At 35.7% G+C, this 27531-nt stretch overlaps 2 protein-coding genes across 6 annotated transcripts in view; one reads left to right on the plus strand and one right to left on the minus strand.

The window, feature by feature from the left end:
- Window positions 1-27531, plus strand: part of PIK3C2A (phosphatidylinositol-4-phosphate 3-kinase catalytic subunit type 2 alpha) — a 115500-nt gene that overhangs the window by 74222 nt on the left and 13747 nt on the right. For all 5 annotated transcript variants that reach the window (XM_041729966.1, XM_041729963.1, XM_041729967.1 and 2 more), the window contains exons 13-25: window positions 576-743; window positions 7859-7970; window positions 8382-8527; window positions 10756-10944; window positions 11837-11930; window positions 12412-12506; window positions 12860-13040; window positions 17620-17724; window positions 18929-19021; window positions 21142-21271; window positions 23265-23401; window positions 25941-26110; window positions 27267-27423. In XM_041729966.1, coding sequence (XP_041585900.1) covers window positions 576-743; window positions 7859-7970; window positions 8382-8527; window positions 10756-10944; window positions 11837-11930; window positions 12412-12506; window positions 12860-13040; window positions 17620-17724; window positions 18929-19021; window positions 21142-21271; window positions 23265-23401; window positions 25941-26110; window positions 27267-27423 — 1777 coding nt within the window. The remainder of the gene's footprint in view (window positions 1-575; window positions 744-7858; window positions 7971-8381; window positions 8528-10755; window positions 10945-11836; window positions 11931-12411; window positions 12507-12859; window positions 13041-17619; window positions 17725-18928; window positions 19022-21141; window positions 21272-23264; window positions 23402-25940; window positions 26111-27266; window positions 27424-27531) is intronic.
- Window positions 15347-16282, minus strand: LOC121476235 (peptidyl-prolyl cis-trans isomerase NIMA-interacting 4-like). The gene has a single exon (XM_041729968.1). The coding sequence runs from the start codon at window positions 16246-16248 to the stop codon at window positions 15910-15912; it is 339 nt and encodes a 112-aa protein (XP_041585902.1). The 5' UTR covers window positions 16249-16282; the 3' UTR covers window positions 15347-15909.

The following is a 27531-nucleotide window of genomic DNA, read 5'->3' on the forward strand; positions in this document are numbered from 1 at the left end:
CTGCATTTATTAATGGCTTCTTATTTTTCTTTTATTTTTTTAAATTATAAAAATAACACATCTTTGAAAACCTTAAACAAAAATATGTATTAGTAAAAAGCATCATTTTATTTCTAACACCATCTTATGGCTCCTCAGAGTGACCATTTTTTACCTAATGTAGTCTTTCAGACTTAAAAAAATAAATGTAAAAAGGTTAACATATGTCTGCTTGTGTGTATATATGTACACATATATCTGAATCAGAAATACTCATGAATATTCATCTAGTTTTTCCTAAAGGAAATAAAAATGACTACTATTATTTTGCCTAGAAATTGACATCAGCAAGTCTTGAGTAAAGGCACTAAGAAATTTTTAAAGAAATGTTACATATTTGAAATTTTAATGAAATCTATTTAAGATTTTTTTATAGTACATATTGACCAAGCTTGTACTTAAGTAAAAGTTACGCAGGGTTAAAAATTTTTCGATAAGTCAAATAAAATACCTAAAATTGTCATTCTCATTAAATGGTTAAATTTCATATTTGATCTAATTTGTTTTTTCTGTTAATACATTTTTCCCCCCCTTAGAATTATTTTTCCCATCCAGATATCACAATTGCCATTAGAATCACTTCTTCACCTTACTCTTTTTGGAATTTTAAATCAGAGCAGTGGAAGTTCCCCTGATTCTAATAAGCAGAGAAAAGGGCCAGAAGCTTTGGGCAAAGTCTCTTTACCTCTTTTTGACTTTAAACGGTAAGTGTTACTGAGTTATGATGATGAGTTACTGTGGACACATCTGCAGCATCAGAATTGGCTAGAGAGAATAGGTTGGGGGAACAATGGTATATATGAGATAATGAGCTACCTCAGTTTTTCCAGTGTGATAAAAGGAGGTTATTTTAGAGACAGAGATCAGAAGAAACCATAAAGTTTTTCTGCTATAGTTTGAATGTATCTATCTGGGTATTTAGAAGTTTTCTGCCATTCACTATTCCAGGAGAAAAGCAAGCAGTCATTTCATACTCTCGTCATTTATGCAAAGCATCGTGTTATTTGATAAAATAGCCATGGTCTTAGACATTTCCTTGATACTGATAAAACAGCTTCCATTTTTCCTCTTCCATACTTTTCCCATTCTCCAGTTTCAGAGAGTCTACAACTGCACATTATTCCCATCTCTTTACCTGACTGATCTGCCCTTACTGCTGTGAGCCCCTGGCCTTTAAAAAGACCAAAAGTCTCACATATGTCCAAAAACTTATAGGTCCTTAGGGGTAAGGAATTCCTTTTGATCCTTGTGTCTATCTAATAGCCACTGAGGTAGTGTAATCTATCTGGCCCCCCCCCCTTTTTTTTTTTAAGATTCTATTTATTTATTTGACAGAGAGAGCACAAGCAGAGGGAGCAGCAGGCAGAGGGTGCAGGAGAAGGGAGGACCCTGGGATCATGACCTGAGCCGAAGGCAGATGCACAACCAACTGAGCCACCCAGGGGCCCCTCTATCTGGCCTTTCAACTATTTTAATTATGTTTTAAGTAGTAGTATGAGACTATCAAGTGTCTATCTAAATGGGAAGAAAAAAATTAATTGAATAAGATCCAGATATGTTTCATATAGTACATGGTAACATTTTGGCAAGTGATAGCACATTAGCATATTAAAATATCTAAAGTTCTGCCTATTGTGTTTATTTTTATTTTTAAAAGATGTTATTTATTTATTCATGAGAGACACAGGAAGAGGGAGAAGCCAGCTCCTGGCAAGGAGCCTGATGTGGGTCTCAATCTCAGATCCTGGGATCACACCCTGAGCTGAAGGCAGATGCTTAAATCGCTGAGCCACCCAGGCATCCCTGCCTATTGTGTTTAATAACAGTATTACTGTAATTACAAACATTTATCATTTACTATGATAGGTATTAGTATGAGTGCTGTATGTATATCCTTAGATTACACCAGCCCTATGAAGGGAGGTGTTACTATTCTTTTTTGCAGAAGGGGGAATCAAAGTACAGTGAGCTTAAGTGACTTGCCCTAGGGCATTTAGCTAAATGGTAGAATTGGGATTTGAATCTAGGCAGCCTGGCCTCTGGGTCTGTGTGCTTAACTATTATCCTTAAATTGCCATTCTCAAATTTATTTGATTATCAATTATCAATTATCATGGTAATTTTTTTTGTTCTGGAATATATGTTTTGAAACCGTGTATTCTGTGGGACAGTTAGAGAAGTGATTTAATAACTGACCTATTTATTCTACAGTAAAAAAAAAAAAAATTAAGAATGAAAAAAATTCTACTCTGTTCTACTTTTTTCTTTTTTTTTTTTTTTTTTAAGATTTTATTTATTTATGATGAGAGACACAGAGAGAGAGAGGCAGAGACACAGGCAGATGGGGAAGCAGGCTCCAAGCAGGGAGCCCAATGTGTGACTTGATTCTAGGACCCCAAGATTACGACCTGAGCCAAAAGCAGATGCTTTAACTGCTGAGCCACCCAGGCATCTCTCTGTTTAACTGCTGAGCCACCAGGCATCTCTCTACTTTTTCCCTCTTAAATGGCAAATACACTTTGGTTTCCTAGTAATCATTTATTAAAATCATATTATATTTAAAACACTGGCTTCACAAATTTTGTTTTTTTTTTTTTTCCACAAATTTTTTGGTTTTTTTTTAATTTTTATTTATTTATGATAGTCACAGAGAGAGAGAGAGAGAGAGGCAGAGACACAGGCAGAGGGAGAAGCAGGCTCCATGCACTGGGAGCCCGACGTGGGATTCGATCCCGGGTCTCCAGGATCGCGCCCTGGGCCAAAGGCAGGCGCCAAACCGCTGCGCCACCCAGGGATCCCCCCTTTTTCCACAAATTTTGTTCTTGAAATGTTTTTTTCTTATGTATTTAAACATAGCATTTATTCCTTTATTTTTCTCTTTTACTTTCCTCACATTAGATGAGGCACTATAAGATTTTTTAATTTTCTACCTTTTGATAGGCTCATTTTATTCGATATCTGAATTAATTCTGAACCACCAAAGGCTAGAGAAAAGCAGTTGAACTTATTGTTATTAAGGATGAGTATTTAGAACCATTTTTGCTAAACATAATCCATAATTACTCTAAAACAGAATATTGGCCACATGAAGGAAGAAAATTCTGTTCTCAATTGTAATAAGTTAGTGTCCAGGAACAGTTACAAATTAAATGTAATTGCATCATTATCATTATTTTTTATAAATCAGTTCATGAGCACCTGGGTGGCTCAGTTAATTGTCTATCTTCAGGGACGCCTGGGTGCCTCAGTGGTTTAGCACCTGTTTTCAGCTCAGGGCATGATCCTGGAGACCCCAGATTGACTCCCATATCGGACTCCCTGTGTGGAGCCTGCTCTTTCTCCCTGTGTCTCTGCCTCTCTATGTGTGTTTCTCATGAATAAATAAATAGAATCTTTTAAACAAACAAAAAGTCTACCTTCAGCTCAGGTCATGATCCCAGAGTCCTGGGATCAAACCTCACGTCTGGCTCCCTGCTCAACAGGGAGTCTACTGCTCCCTCTCCCTCTGCTCCTCTCCCTGTTCTTTCTCTCTCTCTTGCTCACTCTCTCTCAAATAAATAATTAAAATATCTCAAAAAATAAGTCAGTCCTGAAAACCTTGCTCTTGAGAGCACCAGGGATTTTTGCTTCATTAGGAAAGTACCATCACTTTCTGCTGCTTTTATTGAATAGTAATAAGTGATTTGTTTTTTTCTTTAGACGAATGCTATAACATTCTTTAAAAATTCAAGACAAAAAAAAAAAAAATTCAAGACAGTAAGGTGAAGAGCAGTTGACTTTTGTTAGACAATTAAATAATTTGTATCCAACCCTCTGCTGTTAAAACAGTGAGCAGAAGGCATTGAGCTTGAGACTTAGCCAAACAGTGCAGTTGATCCAGGTAGGTAATATTAGGTCTTAGCATTCAAGAAATACTCAAAGAGAAGATGATATATACATTAATACAAAGCATTAATGAATTTAATTTCAGTTAACTTACTGTGCTATAGTGATCAGAAATCCTAGTCTTGAAATTCTTTTGAAAAATAATTAATGTTTAAGGTACAGCCTACATACAACCTGATGAAGTCAGGGAAGCCAAAAAACAGAAACATTTCATTCAGCCTCAATAACAAATGAGTTCTTAACTTATTTTTAAATAAACAGAATCAAGCATTTAATCTGCCTTTCCTTTACAGTTGTATTTCAGGGCTATCAAATAATTAATGTGAGAAAGTTAATAGAAAAATTCCAGCTAATAGATGCTCAAGAAATGATAGAATATCATGATTTTGTAATCCCTACTGAAATAATAGACTTAGGCTAGGGTTTCTCAGTCTTAGCACTATTGATATTCTGGGCCAGATCATTTTTTGCTGTGGGAGATTGTCCTGTGCACCGTACGTTTGGCAGCATCCCTGTCTTCTGCCCACTGTTTGTCAATAATACACCCTAGTTACCAACCAAAAATGTCTCCAGACCTTGCCACGTGTCCACTGGGGGCAAAATCACTCTCACTCTTGTTGGAAACCATTGAGTTAAGTAAGCCATGATTACCAATGCTTGCTAAACCATTAAGTTATTAACTTTTCTGGAACTTTATAATAGGTAGTTTAGACTAACTGGGCCCAAACAAACTGATTAGCTTAAGTTCACAGAAACAGAGAGAGAGAGAGAGAGAGAGAGAAACCCAACAGTGCATCTCTTTATTTGATATAATAGGAAGTAGTATTCAATTCTACCCTTATTAAGTATTCCTGCCAGATAACTAGACCTGAATCAGATCAAGCTTCTACATCTAAGTACTACTTTATGAAAATATAGGAGATAAAGGGACATCCTAAATGACACCAGAGGAATGCAATCAGTAAAATCCAGAATATAGAAAATTCTCAGAACAAAAGACCTGGTTTCTTCATCAAATGGTGGGGGATAGAAAAAGAGAAAAAATGTATAAATAAAAGGAGTCAGCAAACTTTTACTCTAAAGAGGACCAGATAGAAGTAGTTTAGGCTTTGCAAGTCATAATACAGTTGGTGCTTGAACAATGTGGGGGTTAGCAGTGCCTTCCCTTTGCCCCCATGTGGTCAAAAGCCTGCATAAAAACTTTGACTCCCCAAAAAGTCAACTAGTAGCCTGCTGTTGACCAGAAGCCTTACTGATAACAAATAGTTGACTAACATTTTTATATAGTAATATGTATTACGAGTATTTTCTTATAATAAAGTGAGATAGAGAAAAGAAAATGAAAATACATTTATAGTACTATATATATTGGAAAAATCCTTGTATAAGTGGACCTGCCTAGTTCAAGGGTGTTATTCAAGAGTTAACTGTAATCTCTGTTACAAAATTCAAAAGCAAAGGCAGAAAGCAATAGTTCGTATGTAAATAAATGAATGTGGGTTTGTTCTGATAAAAGTTTATAAAACCAGGTGACAGGCTGGAATTAGACTTAAATTAAAATATACTTACAAAGACATCAACCAAATGCAATGTTGGACCTTGCTTGGATCCTTATTTGAACAACAAACTGTAAAAACTTGTGAGACAATCAGGGAAATTTGAATACTGACTAGATAGCTGACGATTTTAAGTAAGTGTCGTTCATTCTTTTAGGAGTGATAATGGTGTACTTTTTTTTTTTTTAAGATTTTATTCATTTATTCATGAGAGACACAGAGAGAAAGAGGCAGGGACACAGGCAGAAGGAGAAGCAGGCTCCATGCAGGGAGCCTGATGTGGGAGTCGATCCCGGGACCCCAGGATTATGCCCTGGGCCGAAGGCAGGCGCTAAAGTGCTGAGCCACCTAGGGATCCCTGTATTGTACTTATTTTAAAATAAAACAGTGTTTATTGTTTGAAGAGACATAAAAGTATTTACAGGTGAAATAATATGATCAGCATTTGCCTTAATATAATCTAGTTGGGGATGAAGGTGGATCTAAAAAAGAATGTAATGTGTTAAGGATTTATTTATTTATTTATTTTTAATTTATTTATGATAGTCACAGAGAGAGAGAGAGAGGTAGAGACACAGGCAGAGGGAGAAGCAGGCTCCATGCACCGGGAGCCCGATGTGGGATTCGATCCCGGGTCTCCAGGATCGCGCCCTGGGCCAAAGGCAGGCGCCAAACCGCTGCGCCACCCAGGGATCCCTGTGTTAAGGATTTAAAAGCTAACATGCAAGAGAAAATGTTAAGACTAGAGTCTAGTTTTGGAAAGGATATTTGTTTTTTGAATAAAATGAATAAAGTTTGATGAAATTTATAGTTTCCTACTTTTATATATCTCATGTTATTTTTCAGAAATTTATTCTGTGTAAAGACATATCAATGTCTTATTGATAAATGTTTTTAATTTAAATAGGCCATAAATTGGTAGTCTAGGGTAAGGGTCAGCATATTCCAGTGCACTGCCTGGTTTTTATTTTAAAAATAGAACACAGAACACATCTATTTATATATCATTCATAGCTACTTTTTGTAGTATAACAGCAGAGTTCATGGGACGCCCAGGTGGTGCAGTCTGCTAAATGTCTGGCTCTTGTTTCGGCTCAGGTCGTGATCTCAGGCTCATGGGATCAAGCCTCCCATCCAGCTCTGTACTCAGTGTGGAGTCTGCTTTAGATTCTGTCTCCCTCTACCCCTCCCACTCGTGTTCTCTCTCAAATAAATAGATAAATCTAAAAAACTAAAAACCAGCAGAGTTAAATTTGCAATAGAGATTATATGACCCAAAAAGCCCAAAATATTTGCCATCTGACCCTTTACAGAAAGGTTTTCTGACTCCTGGTCTAAAGCATAGATCATCTGAAATTATTATTGTTTTTGCTACAAAGTAGATATTGGTTCTCTTGGCATGTGGTTTTTTTTTTTTTTTTTTTTCATGTGGTTTGTTTTTAAGGTGAAAGTGAACAGTTGTGTAATCCAAACTATTACCTTGAGATATATTCCATTATTATTATTTTTTTAAGATTTTATGTATTTATTCATGAGAGACACAGGCAGAGGGAGAAGCAGGCTTCCTGCAGGGAGCCCGATGCGGGACTCAATCCCAGGACTCTGCGATCATGCCCTGGGCCGAAGGCAGGCGCTAAACTGCTGAGCCACCCAGGCATCTCAAAAGATATATTCCATTATAGATGATCTTCAAAGACTGTTCTCCTTTCTGTTTACTAAACGTTGCTTTGAGGGGAGTGCCTGGCTGGCTCAGTCAGAAGAGCATTCTTGATCTTGGGGTTGTGAGTTCAAGCCCCATGTTGAGTGTAGAGATTTCTTAAATACATTTTTTTAAAAGTTGCTTTGGAGGGACGCCTGGGTGGCTCAGTAGTTGAGTGAGCACTCCAGGGCGTGATCCTGGAGTCCTGGGATCGAGTTCCACCTTGGGCTCCCTGCATGGTGCCTGCTTCTCCCTCTGCCTGTGTCTCTGCCTCTCTCTCTCTCTGTGTCTCATAAGTAAATAAAATCTTTAAAAACAAAAAAAAAGGTGCTTTGGGGACAAATGACTGGGTCTTTACCCTTTTGTGTTCTATCCTCAACCCCTTTCCTCCCAAGATACATTGTTTTATTCTCCTCTCCTTTTGTTCCAATCTCCCACTCTTCAACACATTTACCTAAAGTATTCATACGCTATGAAGAGTGACTCTGGTATGTTCTTAAGGATGATATTCTTTTTATCTAATGGATGCTTAAATAATGTTTGGATGCTAACATTTCAAATTCATTACCATGTGATGTGAGTTTTTTGTTGTGTGTATGTGATGTGAGTATTGAAGCAGTTTTTAAAATGAAAACTACAAAAATAAAGCTACAGTATTCTTCTGTCTCCATTCATAAAGGTTTTTAACATGTGGAACTAAGCTTCTCTATCTTTGGACTTCCTCACATACAAATCCTGTTCCTGGAACAGTACCCAGAAAAGGGTATGTGATGGAAAGAATAGTGTTACAGGTAATGTTACTTCTTGATACATGGAAAGGTTGAAATTTCTTATTAAGATGTATATGCATCCCATGATTTGGATTGTTAACTAATTAACTAAAGAAGCCTAATTGAACTTGTTTGATCATAGGACCTGTCTTCAATTTAAATGTTAATAAACCATGTCCTATGTCTGAGAAACACTGAAAAAAAAAAAAAAAACACACACACACACACACTTTTCCCCATTCCAAGCAGTGTGTACTTTTGAGAATTACCAATGATGATGATCACTTTTAGCAAAAGGGTAAGAAGCATTAATTCAGTATTCAGTCTAATAATAACCCTGATGGCTAAGAACCAGTTTTCTCAGACAAGTTAATGTGACAGATATGTGGACTATTTAGCTGCAATCTGATCAACTTCTGTTACATTTTTAAGGTTGATTTTCCTTCTTCTACATTTGATGTCGTTTATACTACTCCTCAAGTTGACAGAAGCATTATACAGCAACACAATTTAGAAACATTGGAGAATGATACAAAAGGAAAACTTCTTGGTATTCTTCATAGAGACTCATCACTGGGGTAAGCTCCTTTGATTTATGTTTTTCCTGGGTATTTCTTAGATTTGTAAATCTCAAGTTAATGGTTTATTAAATGCTGTGATTTAGTTCCTGATTCAATAACCTTGGTATAGGAAGTTTTCTATTTGTTTTTAATTCTATAGAAAAACGATGTGAAAAAAAAAAAAAAAAGAAAAACGATGTGACTACATAAAGCTTTAGAAATTTGTACAAGTCAAACTTTTACATGATCAGAAGGCAAACAACATTGAAAACTAAATTTACAATTAATATCAATAGATTAATTTTTTAAGAATGCCTCAGTCGGTTAAGCATCTGCCTTCGGCTCAGTTATGATCCTGGGGTCCTGCACCGCATCAGGTTCCCTGCTCGGCAGGGAGTCTGCATCTCCCCCTGTCCCTCCCCGTGCTTGTGTGTGCACGCATGCATGCTCTCTCTCTCTCTCTTTCAAATAATACAGTTGTTTAAAAAATAGACTAATTTTTGGGATGCCTGGGTGGCTCAGCGGTTAAGTGCCTGCCTTTGGCTCAGGGCGTGATCCTGGAGTCCCAGGATCGAGTCCCACATCGGGCTCTCTGCATGGAGCCTGCTTCTCCCTCTGCCTATGTCTCTGCCTCTCTCTCTCTCTCTCTCTGTGTCTCTCATCAATAAATAAATAAAATCTTTAAAAAAAAATAGACTAATTCTTAGAAATACACAAAGAATCTTGTTATATCAATAGAAAAACCAACAACTTAGTAAACAGATAAAGAATATGACTAGAAAAAAAATATGACTAGATAATTTTTTGGAAAAGAAATACAATGACTTTTAAATATTTGAAAAGATATTTGACCCCTCAGTAATCAAGAAAAGGAAAATTAATACAAGATAACACTGTACATACATGACTTAGTTGAAAATTAAAATGTCTCATCATATAAAGTGTTGATGAGGATATAAAAAATGGGAATTATACTGTTTTTTTGGGAATTATACTGTTAAAGAGATTTTTGGAGAGCAATTTGGCAAAATATATCAAGGTCACAATGTACATAGTCTATAATCTAGTAATATTTCTAGTTAACTATCTTAGAGAAAACTTTATATTTGCTTATGGAGTCAAGAATATTCATTGCAGTATTTGTATTATAAAAGTGACAGGGAATGTCCATCAATAAAGGTTAAATTATGGTACATTTATCCGATGGAGTATTATATAATGATTATGAATGAACTTATAGCTATTATTTACTAATATGTAAGATGTCAAATGAAGAAGGCAAGTAGTGTATATGGTGTGCTACTATTTATATAAAGAAAAAAAAGAATCTGCTTATATCCACGTCTCTGCTTCTATACAAATACGCTATCTCTGAAAGGATATGCCAGCTTACTAGGCAATTGTCACTGAAAGGGGAACTGGAAGGAGTGACTTCATTGTGCACCTTTTTGCAATATTTGAATTTTTTTCAGTACTTCACGTAACACAAATACATTAGTGCACATATATACACAAAAATGGTTGGGTAGTAAAATAGTGAATATTTCATTCGCATAAACATTTGTTATTAAGACTAAATTAGAATCTCTAAAACAAATACTTGTTATTTTGAATGTTCCTCATTTGAGCTATATCTTCTAAAATCATCTTCTAGGGATCCCTGGGTGGCGCAGCGGTTTAGCGCCTGCCTTTGGCCCAGGGCGCGATCCTGGAGACCCCGGATCGAATCCCACATCGGGCTCCCGGTGCATGGAGCCTGCTTCTCCCTCTGCCTATGTCTCTGCCTCTCTCTCTCTCACTGTGTGCCTATCATTAAAAAATAATAATAATAAAATCATCTTCTAAAATGTAATAGCATTTTTTTTTTCATGACATTTGATTTTGCTTGTATAAAATGGAGGAAATCCTGGCTATCTCATAGGGTGGGTTCTTGCTTATTCAACTCTGATTTCTAGTGCTTGGCATCTGGTTAGAGCTCAATAATTTTTTATTATACTGAATTATCCTTCATTTTCATAACTAAGACTCTTTTATCAAGGCAAAATGATTTCTTTCTATCCCTCAAATTAGAGTGAATTAGTAGTGTTTTCTGTACATTGCATTTTTCTATTCCAAATTAGTATTAATGATTGTACCAAGAAGTGGCTGTCCTAAAATGAATAAATTTCTTCTTTGTATTTTTAATCATTGAGATTATAGCTATCATTATATCATTGAGAAGTAATTTAATTCTGTTATATATGCAGACTTTCTAAAGAAGATAAAACCTTTTTGTGGGAAAAACGTTATTATTGCCTCAAATACCCAAATTGTCTTCCTAAAGTACTAGCAAGTGCCCCAAACTGGAAATGGGTTAATCTTGCCAAAACTTACTCACTGCTTCAGCAGTGGCCTCCATTGCACCCACTGACTGCGCTGGAACTACTTGATTCAAAGTAAGTTAGCCATGACTGAGTATACTTGCTCTATTTTATTGTTTTTGGGTTTTTTTCCTCTATTTTATTGTTGTCAGTTTTTCCAGTCAGGTGTATTATGTTGCAGGAGAACTTCCCTTTGTTTTAACATGAAAGCAATTTAGTGCAATAGAAATGTATAAACATATATTTTTGCAAACATGCTTTTTGTGCTAAGTTTATTAAAAAGAGATGTCATGGGGCAAACATACTTTTTGTCCTAAGTTTATTAAAAAGAGATGTCTATGGCTGAGTCCATAGAACATGGGACTCTTGATCTTGGGGAGGTCATGAGTTTAAGCCCCACGTTGGGTGTAGAGTTTACTTTTAAAAACAAATTAGAGGGATCCCTGGGTGGCTCAGCGGTTTGGCGCCAGCCTTTGGCCCAGGGCGCGATCCTGGAGTCCCGGGATCGAGTTCCATGTCGGGCTCCTAGCATGGGGCCTGCTTCTCCCTCTGCCTGTGTCTCTGCCTCTCTCTCTCTCCCTGTCTATCATGAATAAATAAATAAGTAAATCTTAAAAAATAAATAAGTAAATAAAAACAAATTAGAAAAAGAATAGAGATGTCATACCATCTAAAACTAACCAGAAGAGAGAATTAAATTCTAAATTTTGAACGATTTGTTATTTTATGATGTGGGTCAAAATTTTCATAAGCTCAAGGTTTCTGAACAGTCCTGAAGTTGAATTTGTATAGTACAGCAAGATTTTCTTCCTGAAAAAAAAAAAAAAGAAGAAGAAACACATTGCTTTTGAATAAAGAGCTATTTAAATATTCTTTGTCAGGTAAAATTAAGATTGTGTTTTCAGGAAATATAACATCGCTAGCAAGAAATCACCATCAAATCTTGATTTTTGTGGTACTTCTCTAGATTTGCTGATCAAGAAGTGAGGTCCATAGCTGTGACCTGGATTGAGGCTATAAGTGATGATGAGCTAACTGATCTTCTTCCGCAGTTTGTACAGGTGAGTTTTTTACTAAGTTACCCCTTCATCTTACTCTGTACCTATTTCTTATGAGTAGGGAACTTACTAAAGAAAGGATCCTCCGTTTGTTTTGATTAAAAGTATTTTTATGGAAATGTTGAGGGTACATTATATTTGGATATAGTATAAATTTTTTGCCACTATTGTTAGCTGCTCCACTTGAATATCATATATGTGTACCTGGATTTTTAATTCTCATATTTTTAGATTCTCAGAACAAACCGGACTTGAGCTTTTCTTTGATTTTTCTTTGTTAGCTACATAAACATAACTAATGAATATTATTCCAAAATCTACGCTTTTCTGCTTGATTTCATTAATTTAGCCTAAATTAACTCTTCTGTTTCATTTTTATCAGTATTAGCTTACATTTTGCTTTATATAGTGTCTTTTGATAATTTTATCATAATAATGAAGTATGGGTTTGACCACTATAATTCTTATTTTCTTTTGTGTGAAGGCTTTGAAATATGAAATTTACTTGAACAGTTCATTAGTGCACTTCCTTCTGTCCAGAGCATTGGGAAATATACACATTGCACACAACTTATATTGGTAAGATTTAAAATTTTTAATTTATTTCCATTCCTAGTATTTATAGAGACGATATGCTCTGAAAGTCTAAATAGTATGCTTAGGCTACTTATTGTCAATACCAGATGTTTTATTAAGGGCATTATTATAAAGAGGCTAGATTTTTATGTCCTTAGAAATAAAACCAAAAATAACAAAACTCTTTATTACAAAGATATTTGGCATGTTAGAGCGCCATAATAATGAATGAGTTTTCACTTGCTTTATATAGCTTCATTAAATTCCTGGATACCAAAAAATGAACCTAAGTTGAAATTCAGGAGGCATTCATCCAGTTCTCAGAAGTGGCTGACATAAATATTTTACTGTATTAGGCTCCTCAAGGATGCTCTGCATGATGCACAGTTTGGTGCTCGATATGAACATGTTTTGGGTGCTCTCCTCTCAGTAGGAGGAAAAGGACTCAGAGAAGAACTTTTGAAGCAGACAAAACTTGTACAGCTTTTAGGAGGAGTAGCAGAAAAAGTAAGGCAGGCTAGTGGATCAGCCAGACAGGTATGTATCCAAAAGAAAAAACATAAATATTTTGATGTTAAAGGATCTCTATAGTTCTGATGAGTTATTCTTTATCAGTAGACATCCAATATAACTATACATACTATGCTGTTTTGAGCAGATGAATTCAAAGGTTGTTTCAAACCATAGGAAAAGATTTTACAACCTAACTCTTAAAGGTATTTTTTTTTTCTTAAAGGTATTTTAATTCCAGTGCTTATGAATTCCTTTCTGGCCACAATTGTTTTCTTGAGTTTCTTTTTTATTATTTTGTTTTTTAACTTTTTTTGTAACTTTAAAAGTAATGCAAGGGATCCCTGGGTGGCGCAGCGGTTTGACGCCTGCCTTTGGCCCAGGGCGCGATCCTGCAGACCCGGGATCGAATCTCACGTCGGGCTCCCGGTGCATGGAGCCTGCTTCTCCCTCTGCCTGTGTCTCTGCCTCTCTCTCTGTGACTATCATAAATAAATAAATTAATTTAAAAAAATAAAATAATAAAATAAAAGTAATGCAAGTATGAATTGATACTAACGTTTAAAAAAAGGGATCCTGGGTGGCTCAGTGGTTTAACGCCTGCCTTCGGCTCAGTGTGATCCTGGAGACCTGGGATCAAGTCCCACATCACGCTCCCTGCATGGAGCCTGCTTCTCCCTCTGCCTGTGTCTCTGCCTTTCTGTCTCTCAGTGTCTCTCATGAATAAATACAATCTTTTAAAAAAAATCTAAATAATAAGGAAATTTATAGAAAAAAATTTTAATTACACTTTTAAAGATTTATTTATTCATGAGAGATACAGAGAAAGAGGCAGAAACATAGGCAGAAGGAGGAGCAGGTTCCCTGTGAGGAGCCTGATGTGGGACTCAATCCCAGGATCCCCACTGGGGCACCTGGGTGCCTCAGTGCTGAGGGTCTGCCTTTGGCACAGGTCTTGATCCCAGGGTCCTGGGATCGAGCCCTGAGTCAGGCTCCCTGCTCAGAGGGGAGCCTGCTTCTCCCTTTCCCTCTACTGCTCCCCCTGCTTGTACTCGCTCTCTCTGTCAAATAATAAAATCTTGGGGCAGCCCGGGTGGCTCAGCGGTTTACCACCGCCTTCAACCCAGGGCCTGATCCTGGAGACCCAGGATTGAGACCTGCGTAGGGCTCCCTGCATGAAGCCTGCTTCTCCCTCTGCCTGTGTCTCTGCGCCTCTCTCATGAATAAAGAAATAAAATCTTAAATAAATAAATAATCTCTTTAAAAAATAAAAATTTTAGATTAATTTAAAAATTAAAAATTTTCCAGTTTTCATTTTCTCCCTGTTATGTATCTATTATTCATGGTTTGCTTTATGTCTTTTCTGGTCTTTTATATGACTTTATACATATTTACACTTAAGTATATATACAAATGTTTGGAATTTTTAAAAAAATATGTAGAAATGCAGATAGACACACACATACATATATATTGTTGTTGAGATAAAATTCCCCTATTTAATTCATTGTCTTTTAGTATATTCACAATATTATGCAGCCACCACTAATTCCAGAACATTTTCATCACACCAAAAAGAAAGCCTGTACCCACTAACTTTTCCTTATTCCCTCCTTCTCTTAGGCCCTGGTAAGCATTAATTTGCTTTCTATTCTGTGGATGTATCTCTTCTAGACATTTAAATGGAATTATGCAATATGTGGCCTCCCTGTCTGGTTTCTTTCACTTTACCTAATAATTTCAAAGTTCATCCATATTCTAACATGTATGAGTACTTCACTCCTTTTTATGGCTGAATAATGCTCCATTGTGTGGATAATACCACAGTTTGTTTATCCATTCATCAGTTGATGGACCTTTGGCTTGTTTCCACTATTTGGCTATTATGAATGATGCTGCTATAAACATTTGTGTGTAAATTTTTGTTTGAACATCTCTTTTCACTTTACCTAGGAGTGGAATTACTAGGTCATAAAGCAAGCCTATGTTTAACTTTTTGAGGAACCACCAAATTATTATCTAAAGCAGCTTCATCATTTTATATTCCTACTAGAAATGTATGAGGATTCCAACTTCTCCACATCCTCACATTTGTTTTTTTCTACCTTAAAAAAAAAATTGTAGTCATCTTAGTGGGTATGAAGTAGTATCTCCTTGTGGTTTTGACTTGCATTTCCCTAATGAGTAATGATTTTTTAAAAAGATTTTATTTATTCATCAGAGGCACAGAGAGGGAGAACAGGCCCCACACAGGGAGCCTCATGTGGGACTCAATCCCAGGACCCCAGGATCAGTCCCTGAGCCAAAGGCAGACACTCAACCACTGAGCCACCCAGGTGTTGCTGATTAATGATTTTGAACTCATTTTTATGTTTTTGTTACTGCCTTTTGTATATTTTCTTTGGAGAAGTTTCTCTTCTAAGTTTTTTGGGGTTTTTTGTTTGTTTTGTTTTGTTTTTTTGGTTGGTTTTTTATTGTTGTTGAATTGTTCTTTATATATTTGGAATATTAGACCCTTATCAAAGATACTATTTGTAAGTATTTTCTCCCATTCTTTGAATTATCTTTTTATTTCCTCAAGTGTCCTTTGATGCACAAATTACTAATTTTTTGAAGTTTATTTTTCCTTTTGTTGCTTGTGCATTTGATGTCTAAGAATTTATTGTCAAATCCAAGGTCACAAAGATAAACACCTATGTTTTCTTCTAGGAGTTTTATAGTTTTGCTCTTATATAAGTCTTTGATCCATTTTGAGTATTTTTTTTTATATGCTTTGAGGTAAGGATTCAGCTTCATTCTTTTACATATGATTATTAAGTTGTCTTAGCACCATTTGTTTTGCCAGTTTTTCGTACAATTTCCTCCCTTCATTTTGATAAAGTAGCCAAAATTTGTCTTAACTGGAGGATCTGTAAACACAAGGCTTATCTAGCCCACTTACAGGCAAGGCAAATGCTGCTTCATGAAATGGTCCCACTGTGGAACCTCTGGTCATCCAACCCAAGTCACCCCCTTGCCTGGCTTTATCTTCACTATAATGTGCAGCCACTGTATTTAATCTCATTCTATACTTTAACTTCTCCATAGCTTCCATGATTTTCCCATATTTTTCATACAGAATGTATCGGCCACCACTTTTGGAACCCTGAGACTTCTTGTCAGAACTGTCACTCCCAGAGGCAACTCCACACTTTCCCCCTCCTTTACCGGAACTGCTTTTTCCTTTGAGCAGCATCTTCAAAACATCTCAGCACTATTTTTTGAAGAGACTATTCTTTCCCATGAATGATCTTGGCACCTTTGATGAAAATCAGTTGATCATAGACATGTAGGTTTATTTTTGGACTCTGAATTCTCTTCCATTGATTTATAAGATTATGTAAGCCATATTGTTTTCATTATTGTAGTTTTGTAGTAAGTTTTGAAATCAAAGTATGAGTCCTCCAACTTTGTTCTTTTTCAAGAGGTTTTTTTTGGGCTATTCAAAAGTCCTTTGCAATTTCGTGTGAGTTTTAGGACCATCTTACACATTTCTGCAAAAAGGAAGTTGGAACTTTGATAAGAATTATGTTTAAAAAAAAAAAAAAAGAATTATGTTGAGTCTGTGGGGTGCCTGAGTGGGATGGCTCAGGTCAGGGATGACTCAGGTACTAGGATCAAGCCCCGAGTTGGGCTCCCTGCTCAGTGGGGATCCTGCTTCTCTCTCTCCCTCTGCCGCTCCCCCTGCTTGTGCTCTCTCACTCTCTCTCTCTCTGTCAAACAAACAAATAAATAAATAAATAAGGTCTTAAAAAAAAAAAATGCATTGAACCTGTAGATAAATTTGGAAAATACTGCAATCTTAATAATATTAAGTCTTCTAATTCATGGACACGGTGTCTTTTCACCTAGATCTTTAATTTCTTTCAGCAATTTTATTTATATTTTTATATATATAAAATTTTTACTTCATCTTAGAGAATTTGTATCAAGACATACAATTACACTCCATATTTCTTAATGGGTACATAATATTACCAGGTATTGTAGAATAAATTGTGAACCATTACCTCCGTGTAGGTTGTTTAGACATTTTTTTTTTTCCAGTCCTACAGTGAACTATAGTGTATAAGTATGGCCCCTTTGCTAGTATTTCCTCATAGGATATTCCTATAGGTGAAATAGCTGAGTCAAGAACTGTATGTATTTTTAATTATATCTTTTTCTTTACCAATAGGTTATGAAAGTATTTTTTCCTGCCCTGTTGCTAGGACTGGGTGTTACCTTTAATTTTTAATCTGTTAGATGAAAAATTGCATCTCATTTCTGTTTAATTTCTATTTATTTGACTATTAGAGAGTTTTATTTTTTTATTTGAGTATTAGAGAGTTTTCATTAATATGTTAAGTAGGCCATATGTACTCACCCTCCCATGTGTGTAAGCCTTTGCCCATTCTAATTCTATTTTTATAGTAAAAATTAACTGTTTAGCAACAACTTGTTTTTATTTTTATTTTAAAAATTTGTTACATTTTAAAAATTGGGTTGGTCCACATCATAATTTTTTTGTCTTAAAAACAGGTCTTCATTTTCATTATGTACCTACAGTATCACTCTCTTTTCCTAGGTCGTCCTCCAAAGAAGTATGGAACGAGTACAGTCGTTTTTTCTGAGAAATAAATGCCGTCTTCCTCTCAATCCAAGTCTTGTTGCAAAAGAATTAAATATTAAGGTGACATATAAAATACTAATAAATTCATATTATATTTCAAAATGATTTATAGGAAAAATTTGTAGGAAGAAAGGAGATGGGCTGATACACCTACAGCAGATGAGGATAACATCTGCATAGGTTGGTTATAAGTATTTATGGATGTCTATGTAAGATCCATATTTACCTCAGTATATTTTTACTTAATCATAGTTTCTGAAAGAGAAAGCAATATAAAGTTATTTGGTGTCTCAAAATAAATTATTTTTTACTATTGTTAAAATAGCTACCTTGGTGGCTTATGTTGTGATTCCAGGCACAGATAGCATTTTCTTTTCCTCCTATGCAAACAGTTGGAGAGATTCTTTATAGGTTTATAACACTTTCTAGAGCATCAAAAAAGAGTTGAATAATCATCAGCACTGAGTAATTATACTTCAAACTGGGGCCAGTAGTTATATACATAGTGGATTTTCTCTTAATGAATTCAGAAAAAGCAACCAATTAATTCATGCATTAGTGTTCGTGGTTTTGAAAGGGTAGGATACAAGTATCCATAAAGTTATGAGTCTCAGGTTTGATTTCTTTTGAAGTTGACATATGGCTACTCTTCACTGAAATTTAATAGTGGGTACCTGAGTTATGGGTCATTGGTGGGGGCTGGGGCCGTCACATTTTCTCCTTGGATTTGTTTGTTGTTTCCCTTTATTGGTCTGTCTGAAATTAGTTTTTTGAACTAGTTTCATTTTAAAATAAGATTTGATCTTTGCTAATGAAATTTTAAAATTTAGCGTCACTATGTTATTGCATGGCTAATTATTAATTATAAGAGTATCATAAAGTACTCTTATAAGTAGAGATCTCATCCTAGATCATACTCCTTTAGAGGAAAAGTAAGATTATACAAAGTTTTGTGCTGTGACGAGGAATTATAGTAACACTTTTAAAGCTCAAACTTTTAAAATTTTTGTCTCAAGTTTTTAAGGATTTGCTTCTGTCTAGAGAGTAATAGATGATATTTTACTCATGCTATGTTTAAGTTTCAAAAAGTATTTTTAAATATCTCTTATCTGCTAGATGATCTAAAAAGCAGTTTCACACATGTTATTTCATTTGCCATAATTCAGATGAACAAGTGATAGAAGAAATACTTAGGACAGAAAAGTCTTAAAGCCATTTTTATTCCAGTATTATCTTTCTAATGCATAACATGTTGTATTTGTAGTCCTGTTCCTTCTTCAGTTCTAATGCTGTGCCCCTAAAAGTAACAATGGTGAATGCTGATCCAATGGGGGAAGAAATTAATGTCATGTTTAAGGTGAGCAAAATAAGGTTACTTTCTTTTTATTTATTTTTTAAGATTTTATTTATTTGAGGAAGAGAAGGTATGGAGAGAGCATGAGTGGGATGTGGAGGTAGAGGGAGAGACAGAGGATGAGGGACAAGTGGACTCTGCTGAGCAGGGAGCCCAATGTGGGGCTCGATTCCAGGGATTATGACCTGAGCTGAAGGCAGACACTTCACTGACTGAGCCACCCAGTCATCCCAAGATTACTTTGCTTTTAAAGGGTAATTCAAAAATTCTTTCTTTGGGGACACCTGGGTGTCTCAGGGCGTGATCCTAGGATCCAGGATTGAGTCCCACATCAGGCTCCTTGCAGGGAGCCTGCTTCTCCCACTTCCTATGTCTCTGCCCCTCTCTGTGTGTCTCTCATGAATAAATAAATAAAATCTTTTTAAAAAAATTCTTTTCTCAAATTGCAAATATAATTTTATATAATATTTAATTAAATTCAATAATTATGTGGAAAATTATTGCTGACATAAACTATTGCCAAACAGATATTGGAACAAATGCATTTCTGGGCTAGGGCTACTACATATGGCCATGCTGATTACGCATATCATAACTGCAGGCAGTGTGCCTTTCATATAGATTATGATGTGAATGGTACCCCCCTAGAGTTGTGCAGTGTGACATAGCAAAACCATCGGCAATGGCACTGGTTTTTGGAAACATAGAACTTACCTGTGGGAAGCAGCAGGCATGGAGTACTACAGAGTAATCTATTACCAAAGTTCTGTATGTGGTGTCATGATTTGTGTATTTTGAAGAAAGAATGGAGAGTTTTAGTTAATTCAATGAGTTCAATTAGTGGAGGTTCACATATATATGTATATAAAAGATGGCTCAAGAGAAGCTATCTTTATGAACATATATATGTGTGTGTGTGTGTGTGTGTGTATATATATATATATATATATATATATAAAGTTCTCATAATTCACATCTGGTTTAGGACTTTATTTTACTAATGTATTTGCCTTTTCCTGTAGCAGTACCATCTGCTTGAATACAGAAATTTTATTTTATTTATTTTTTTAAAGGATTTATTCATGAGAGACACAGAAAAAAGGCAGAGGCATAGGAAGTGGGAGAAGCAGGCTCCTCGCAGGGAGCCCGATATGAGACTCAATCCCAGAACCCCGGCATCACGCCCTGAGCTGAAGGCAGACGCTGAACTGCTTAGCTACCAAGGCATCCCGAATACAGAAATTTTATATATGTCAAGTTTTAATATTTGTTAAGGCTAATCTCCCCTAATTCTTTGGGTAATTTTCTTGACTAATCTCAAAAAATGTACTCATCATTATGAGTTTTAAAGTTATTTTATCCAATTTAAAAAAAAATAAAATGAAAACTACATATGATTCCAGTTAGAATTAATTTATTTTGGGAGGACTAACTTTTTAATTTTTATTTTTTGGGATCCCTGGGTGGCTCAGCGGTTTAGCGCCTGTCTTTGGCCCAGGGTGTGATCCCGGAGTCCCAGGATCAAGTCCCGCATCAGGCTCCTTGCATGGATCCTGCTTCTCCCTCTGCCTTTGTCTGTGCTTCTGTGTGTGTGTGTGTGTGTGTGTGTGTGTGTGTGTGTCTCATGAATAAATAAATAAAATCTTTTAAAAAAAATTTTTTTTTAATTTTTAAGTAAACTTTTAGTTTGATATAATTGTAGATTCATAGTCTGTTGCAAGAAATTAAACAGAGATCCTGGGTATCCTTTACCCAGTTTCCCTCAATGTAACATCTTGCAAAATTAGCAAACAACATCATAATCAGTGTATTGGCATCAATATAGTCAAGGTATGGAATATTTTGATCATGACAAAGATCCTCCATTTTGCCCCTTTGAAAAATAGAATATGATTCACAAACCATTAAATCTAACCTTTTAAAAAGCATATAGTTCAAGAAACTGAGACATGAATAAGTTAAATAATTTCCTCTGGAATGCTACAGAAAAATAAAAGGCACTTGTGTTTCATCTTACTCTTCACTCTTTTCCACCATTTCTCCCGCCCCCTGCCTTTTACAATATGTAATGTAGTAAATATTTTGGAAAGGTACAGGTTCCATTTTGTTTCCTTAATTTCAAGGTTGGTGAAGATCTTCGGCAAGATATGTTAGCTTTACAGATGATAAAGATTATGGACAAGATCTGGCTTAAAGAAGGACTAGATCTGAGGATGGTAATTTTCAAATGCCTCTCTACTGGCAGAGATCGAGGTAAGTCTGTCAGTTCTGTCTTGGTGTCTTATTATTTCTTTTCTGTGAACTTAGCTCAGAATATACCTCTCCTGAGCGAGTCCTAATGCTGGTACACTGTGATCACAGTTGTTTCTTACCTTTAGTGTGACTTTATTGATTTATTCACAATTAAATAACTCATTGAGTAGCCCTAATAAATGCTTTGCAGTAACCAGAGGTGCCCATTAATTGACTGAATGAGGACTTTATGGTCTTTAGCTTTTGATTTAAAATTAAGGCCATGTCTAAGTTAAACCAACTTTGCTTTTATTTCTGCAATATAAAATAATGGTTTAAAATTTTTTTTCTACTTTAGCACAGGCTTCATCTTACTATTTTATCAAATTTTCTTCCTTACCACATATGTTTAGTGTGAATAATAAAAGCAGTACATCCAGAAATATTGTGATAATTAGAGGTAATGAATGTAAAATATCCCAGTATATGATATGTATTAGGTGCTCAATAAATTGTAACCTTTATCATTACTTTTATTCAACAAATGTTTGTAGTTGATCTGCCATCTACAAAATGTTAATAACACTAGTGTTTATATTTAGAGGGAAGCAATTAAAGACATATGAAGTAATTTGAAAATGCTTTAATAAGCTAAAAGCTCTAAGAGAATTAAGAAGGCAGTGCTGTTTGGTTTTAAAGGAGGGAAACCTCATTTATAGTTGGTAGAAATGAGAAATGCTTTTCAGATTCTAATTGTAGATACTAGAAAGTCATCTGAAAAATTACCTAATCAGGGCAGCCCCGGTGGCGCAGCAATTTGGCGCTGCCTGCAGCCCGGGGCGTGATCCTGGAGACCCGGGATCGAGTCCCATGTCAGGCTACCTGCATAGAGCCTGCTTCTCCCTCTGCCTGTGTCTCTGCCTCTCTCTGTCTCTCTCTCTGTGTTGCTCATGAATAAATAAAATATTTTAAAAATGTTTTTTAAAAAAATTACCTAATCATCCTTCCAATATTTGGCATTCACTTCATGCCTCAATGCCTGTGCTAAAGGAAAGGTAGTCTGTCCTATCTTACATAGCTCTGATGGTTGTAGAGTTTTTTTCTTGTATTCTGGTGAATGGGAACTGACTCCTAGTGTCTTCTACCCATCGGTTCCAGTTCAGTTTATAGACTATCATATAATTAAGTCAAATCTTTCTTTGTGATGATGAATATTGTGGCTTCAGATCCTGATTTCCAAATTCTTCAGCCATCTGTCATATATGATTTTTAGATTACCTTATTATCTGATTGTCCTATTGTAAAGGGCTCAGGTGATCCAGTCTCTGAGAATGGCACCTGGATTTTGTAGAATGCAAAGTAGGCAAAGTTGGGACGCCTGGTGGCTCAGCGGTTGAGCATCTGCCTTTGACTCAGGGTGTGATCCTGGAGTCCCGGGATTGAGTCCCACATCGGGCTTTCTGCATGGAGCCTGCTTCTCCCTCTGCTTCTCTCTCTGCCTCCCTCTCTCTCTGTGTGTCTCTCATGAATAAATTAATAAAATCTTTAAAAAAAAAAAAGTAGGGAAAATAAAAAATTATTTGCACAGCCAGGCATTTACAAAACACATACTTTAGATATACACATATTACAAGGACAGTCTTAATTTGTTCTTCCGTTTGAAAGAGCTTAGTGTACTTTGAAACACTCCGTAATTGCCCAAATACATGATCAGAGTAAGTTTGTTGACTAAGCATCATCTAGTTTGTAATTAAAATTGTTATTCTTTGGGGGTGTATAGCACATGGTTGTACAGACTATGGAACCTCAAAGTCAAATTCAGCAGTTATATTTTGGGTACTTCTGAAAATAAATAATTTTGATTGCTCAAATTTTCTAGCATGGGCTGCCAGACTTGATTTTTTAAAATAATTCCTAAATGATGTCTTATGTCAAAGGTTGAAAAGTATAAATTTTTTAAGGGCTTAACTTCTAGGAAGATATTTTCACATAGCTTAATGTTTTGTTGTTAAAGGTATGGTGGAGCTAGTTCCTGCTTCGGATACCCTCAGGAAAATCCAAGTGGAATATGGTGTGACTGGATCCTTTAAAGATAAACCACTTGCAGAGTGGTTGAGGAAATACAATCCTTCTGAAGAAGAATATGAAAAGGTGATTAGCAAGTCTCCTTATTCTAGATAACTTTGTCAAAAATGTATTACCTAAGTCATAAGTGCTTTCATTTTCCAACTCTGGTGACTAGCCATGTAACCTAAGTTGTGAAAACTGTCTTTCTCTAACTAAAGTAAATAAATAAAATAAAATAAAAATTCTGTCTATCTATCTATCTATCTATCTATCTATCTATCTATCTATCTATCTATCTATCTAAACAGTGCATTTAATGACAGGAATCTGAGTGAAACCAATGCTAAACTACCCCTCAAATATTCCAGACATGAATTTAGAGGCCAGCAAAACAGGTATTTTTATGACCCAGAATATTTCACAAAGATCTTGGAAGAAGTTATGGAAATGGGTGAGAGTGGTGCATTGTGTGGAGTTGAGAAGATTATGGGCCAGACAGAGCATGAACTTAGGTTCCAGGTCAGCAGCTGTTGAGCTTTGGGCAAATTATTAACCTCTTTTGTGCCTCAGTGACCTATGATATAAAATAGTATACATTATGGTATTGTAGTACATAATATGGCTGTAAAACATAATAGTACCATAAGGTTATCGTGAGAATTAGAGGAGTTTATATAGAAAACCCGACACAGAGTAAATTCTGTAGTTAGTAGCTGTTACTATTAGAGGTGTCAATTTTTTTGTTTTGACATACTTTTGAATTCTGTGATAGGAAAGGGAAATTTTGGGGTACCTGGGTGGCTCAGTTGGTCATGTGTGACTCTTTTTATTTTTTTAAGATTTACTTATTTTAGAGAGAGAGTGCATGTGAGGGAAGGGACAGAGAGAGAAGGAGAGAGAGAATCTTCAAGCATACTCCCCACTGAGCATGAAGCTCAGTGCAGGGCTCCATCCCACCCACCACCCATGAGATCATGACCTAAGACAAAACCAAGAGTTAGATGCTTAACCAACTGAGCCAGTCAGGTGCCCCATGACTTTGGGGTTGTGAATTTGAGCCCCACATGAGGGGGAGGAGAGTAGAGCTTACTTAAGGAAAAGAAAATAGGAAGAAAAAGGAAAAGAGAAATCTCTTATGCTATATGTTGGCAAATCGAACTCTAATAAAAAAAAATATACAAAAAAAAAGAGAAATCTCTTAGGATGTAAGGCCTCTAATGATCCGAAAGTGGCCTAAGAAATACTTAAGAACAGTTTTTTTTTTTCAAGAACACTTTTAAAATGGCACTGTAAAGAGATCTCAGTTTTAATATCATTTTCCTGTTCATTTTATGTCAAGTCATTAATGTATCACATTTATAGATACATACAAATGCTATCTGTTGACCTAAAAAGGTAGAAGAATTTTGTCCTTTATTGATCTTTTAAACTATTTAAGATCACTCCCTTTTCTTCCTTGTGGTGTGGGGGTAAAGCAAGAAGCCAATACTTGTTTAAGGTCATGTTGGCTCTTTTGTGGTTCTGGGAAAGTGGTTTGACACAAAATAATTGTTGAATAACATAGATTGAGTGCCTTTTGTGCTTTTGACTCTTAATGTCCTTCACTAAGAAAGAGAATAACATAGAGGAGTCCCATTGCTTGGGGGTGACTCTTGGGTCTGCCACTTAACAATTGTGTGATCCTGGGCAAAGAACTTCTATGTTTCAGTTTCCCTCAAACATAAAATGATAATCATAATAATATCTATGTCATAAAGTGTGTGTGTGTGTATGTGTGTGTGTGTGTGTGTGTGTGTGTGTGTGTGTGTAGAAAGAGTAATGTAGTGCCTGGTTTGTGTTAAGTGCTGTGTAAACCTATGCTCTAATCATTAGTGATGATTTCTGGGGAGTTATGAAATAACCACATGGACATGCAGAGCCATATGACTGCTCCATTCAGAAATATAGTATCTTGAAAATAAACTAAATGCACATGCTTTAGATAAAAATATTCATTATATAAGTCTTGCTGTTTCCGTCTATATGATACTATGTTAGTAATTTAATCCCCAGGGCAGGCAAGACCAAAGTGAAAGAAGATCTCTAGCTTTGAGAAACTTGCAAATAACACATAAAGAGTCAACAAAACACATTAATTATTGTATGTTTAAAGATACAAGCTGACTTTCTTCATACATGCCCTCCCTATAAGTCAAAAAAAATCTTTGTCACCATGGGACCACTTGTACTAAAGAGCAGAGTCTGTGAGGAGCAGATTCCACAGATTAATCTTTGTCACCATGGGACCACTTGTACTAAAGAGCAGAGTCTGTGAGGAGTAGAGTTCCACCAAGATGATTCTTAAAAGATGTTGAAAAGCAGCAGGTACCCTAAGTAGGGAACAGCAGGATCTCTGCCTGTTAGAAGACAAAAGCTAGCGAGATGGGGCAGTAACCACCCTTAGAAAGATGTTTTTGTTTTTTAAATACAAAAGACTGGCTTTTGTTACAATAGCCTAGTTTATAAGCCTTTGAAAACTGGATTACAATAGTGTCTTCAAAGGGTGATGAATTACTTTAATCTTTATAACCTGCCTCCTTTGAAACGAATTTTTTCCTAAAATAATTTTATATCTTTATTATAGGCGTCTGAAAATTTTATTTATTCTTGTGCTGGATGCTGTGTAGCCACGTATGTTCTAGGCATCTGTGATCGACACAATGATAATATAATGCTTCGAAGCACAGGACACATGTTTCACATTGACTTTGGAAAGTTTTTGGGCCATGCACAGATGTTTGGTAGCTTCAAAAGGTACTAATATTGTTACTGTTGTTGCTAGAGAGGAGAGCACTTTTTTTTTTTTTTAAACTGAAGTACCCCGGGGGCACCTGGCTAGCTCAATCAGTAGGGCATGCAACTCTTGATCTCAGGATTGTGAGTTCAAGCCCCATTTTGCCATGGAGCTTACTTTTAAAACACAAAAACAAGTACTTCAAGTAATTCTGAAGCAGATTTCCATACGGAATCACTTTCCAAAAGGTATTAATAAGATTATCTGTATCTATTCATCTATCATGTGTGTGTATATCTGGAAGAGTTTCCACAATAATTTTTACTTGAAAAAGAAATTGACCTCCTTTACCACATAATGGTTAAGTTTTTGACGGTTTTAATGTCAGCTCTTTACAAGCTTAGCATCCCTCCTCTGTCCATTTTTTTCTTCCCAAGAAAGCTGAAACTCTGGTTTGCTTAATTCAGATTATTTCAAGAGGTCATTGATTTTGAGTTCAGTCATTTCAAACATGCTAAAAAATGTCTTTATTTTGATAGGATCAGAATGTTATGTGTATATTGATGAACCTTTCTTTGACAGATTTAGGCATAACATTGATTTTAATTAGTGGACACAATTTATTTTAAAAGAAAGCCTTTTTTTAACAAATTAATGTCCCAGATCTTGTCTCTTTTCCTCTTGTTCATTGCCTTATAGCTCCCATTAAGCATGACTAGGGGTAAAAAAAGACCCTAAGAGATGACTACCATTTGGTAGATAAGAACAGGTAATGTGTGTGGGTAGTAACCTTTGTTGAAATGAATTAAGGTATATTTTATCCAGCTAATGGTACCTATTAGAAATTTTCCCGTTGGTATAATGGCAATGAGTACAAAATTTTTCTCTGCATAACTACTGTTTGATCTCTACTTGAGTGTATAGATGTATAAATACCATCTTGGAAAAAAACTTGTAAATATATTTTATCTAAATAGTGAGATTGATTAAATGATGGCTTTCCTGAAAATGCAAATTTATAAGTTTTAATGCAGATTCAAGCCTGCCCGATACTAAATTTCCCAGTTGGAAATTGCTGTGGCTTAGACAGCTTAGTTCAGTAACCATGTGATAACAGCACTGTTTGAATATCTTCTGTAAATAATACTTTGTGTTGTGTACTTTTTTTTTAAATAGGGATCGGGCTCCTTTTGTGCTGACCTCGGATATGGCATATGTCATTAATGGGGGTGAAAAGCCTACCATTCGTTTCCAGTTGTTTGTGGACCTCTGCTGTCAGGCCTACAACTTAATAAGAAAGCAAACAAACCTCTTTCTTAACCTCCTTTCACTGGTAACTCTGTGCTTTTACAAGCTTTTAATTAATTTACATTAATGCTCTGTGTTTCAATATCTAAAGATGGATATTTTGGAATAAAATTTACTGTAGTTTCAAATGTCA

The sequence above is a fragment of the Vulpes lagopus genome, chromosome 15 (assembly GCF_018345385.1).
Source record: "Vulpes lagopus strain Blue_001 chromosome 15, ASM1834538v1, whole genome shotgun sequence".
NCBI classification, from domain to species: domain Eukaryota; kingdom Metazoa; phylum Chordata; class Mammalia; order Carnivora; family Canidae; genus Vulpes; species Vulpes lagopus.

Bases quoted from the DNA above. Each gene is read 5' to 3' on its own strand.
- LOC121476235 (XM_041729968.1), bottom strand. From the start codon at position 16,248: ATGCTGCTCAAAGGAAAAAGCAGTTCCGGTAAAGGAGGGGGAAAGTGT.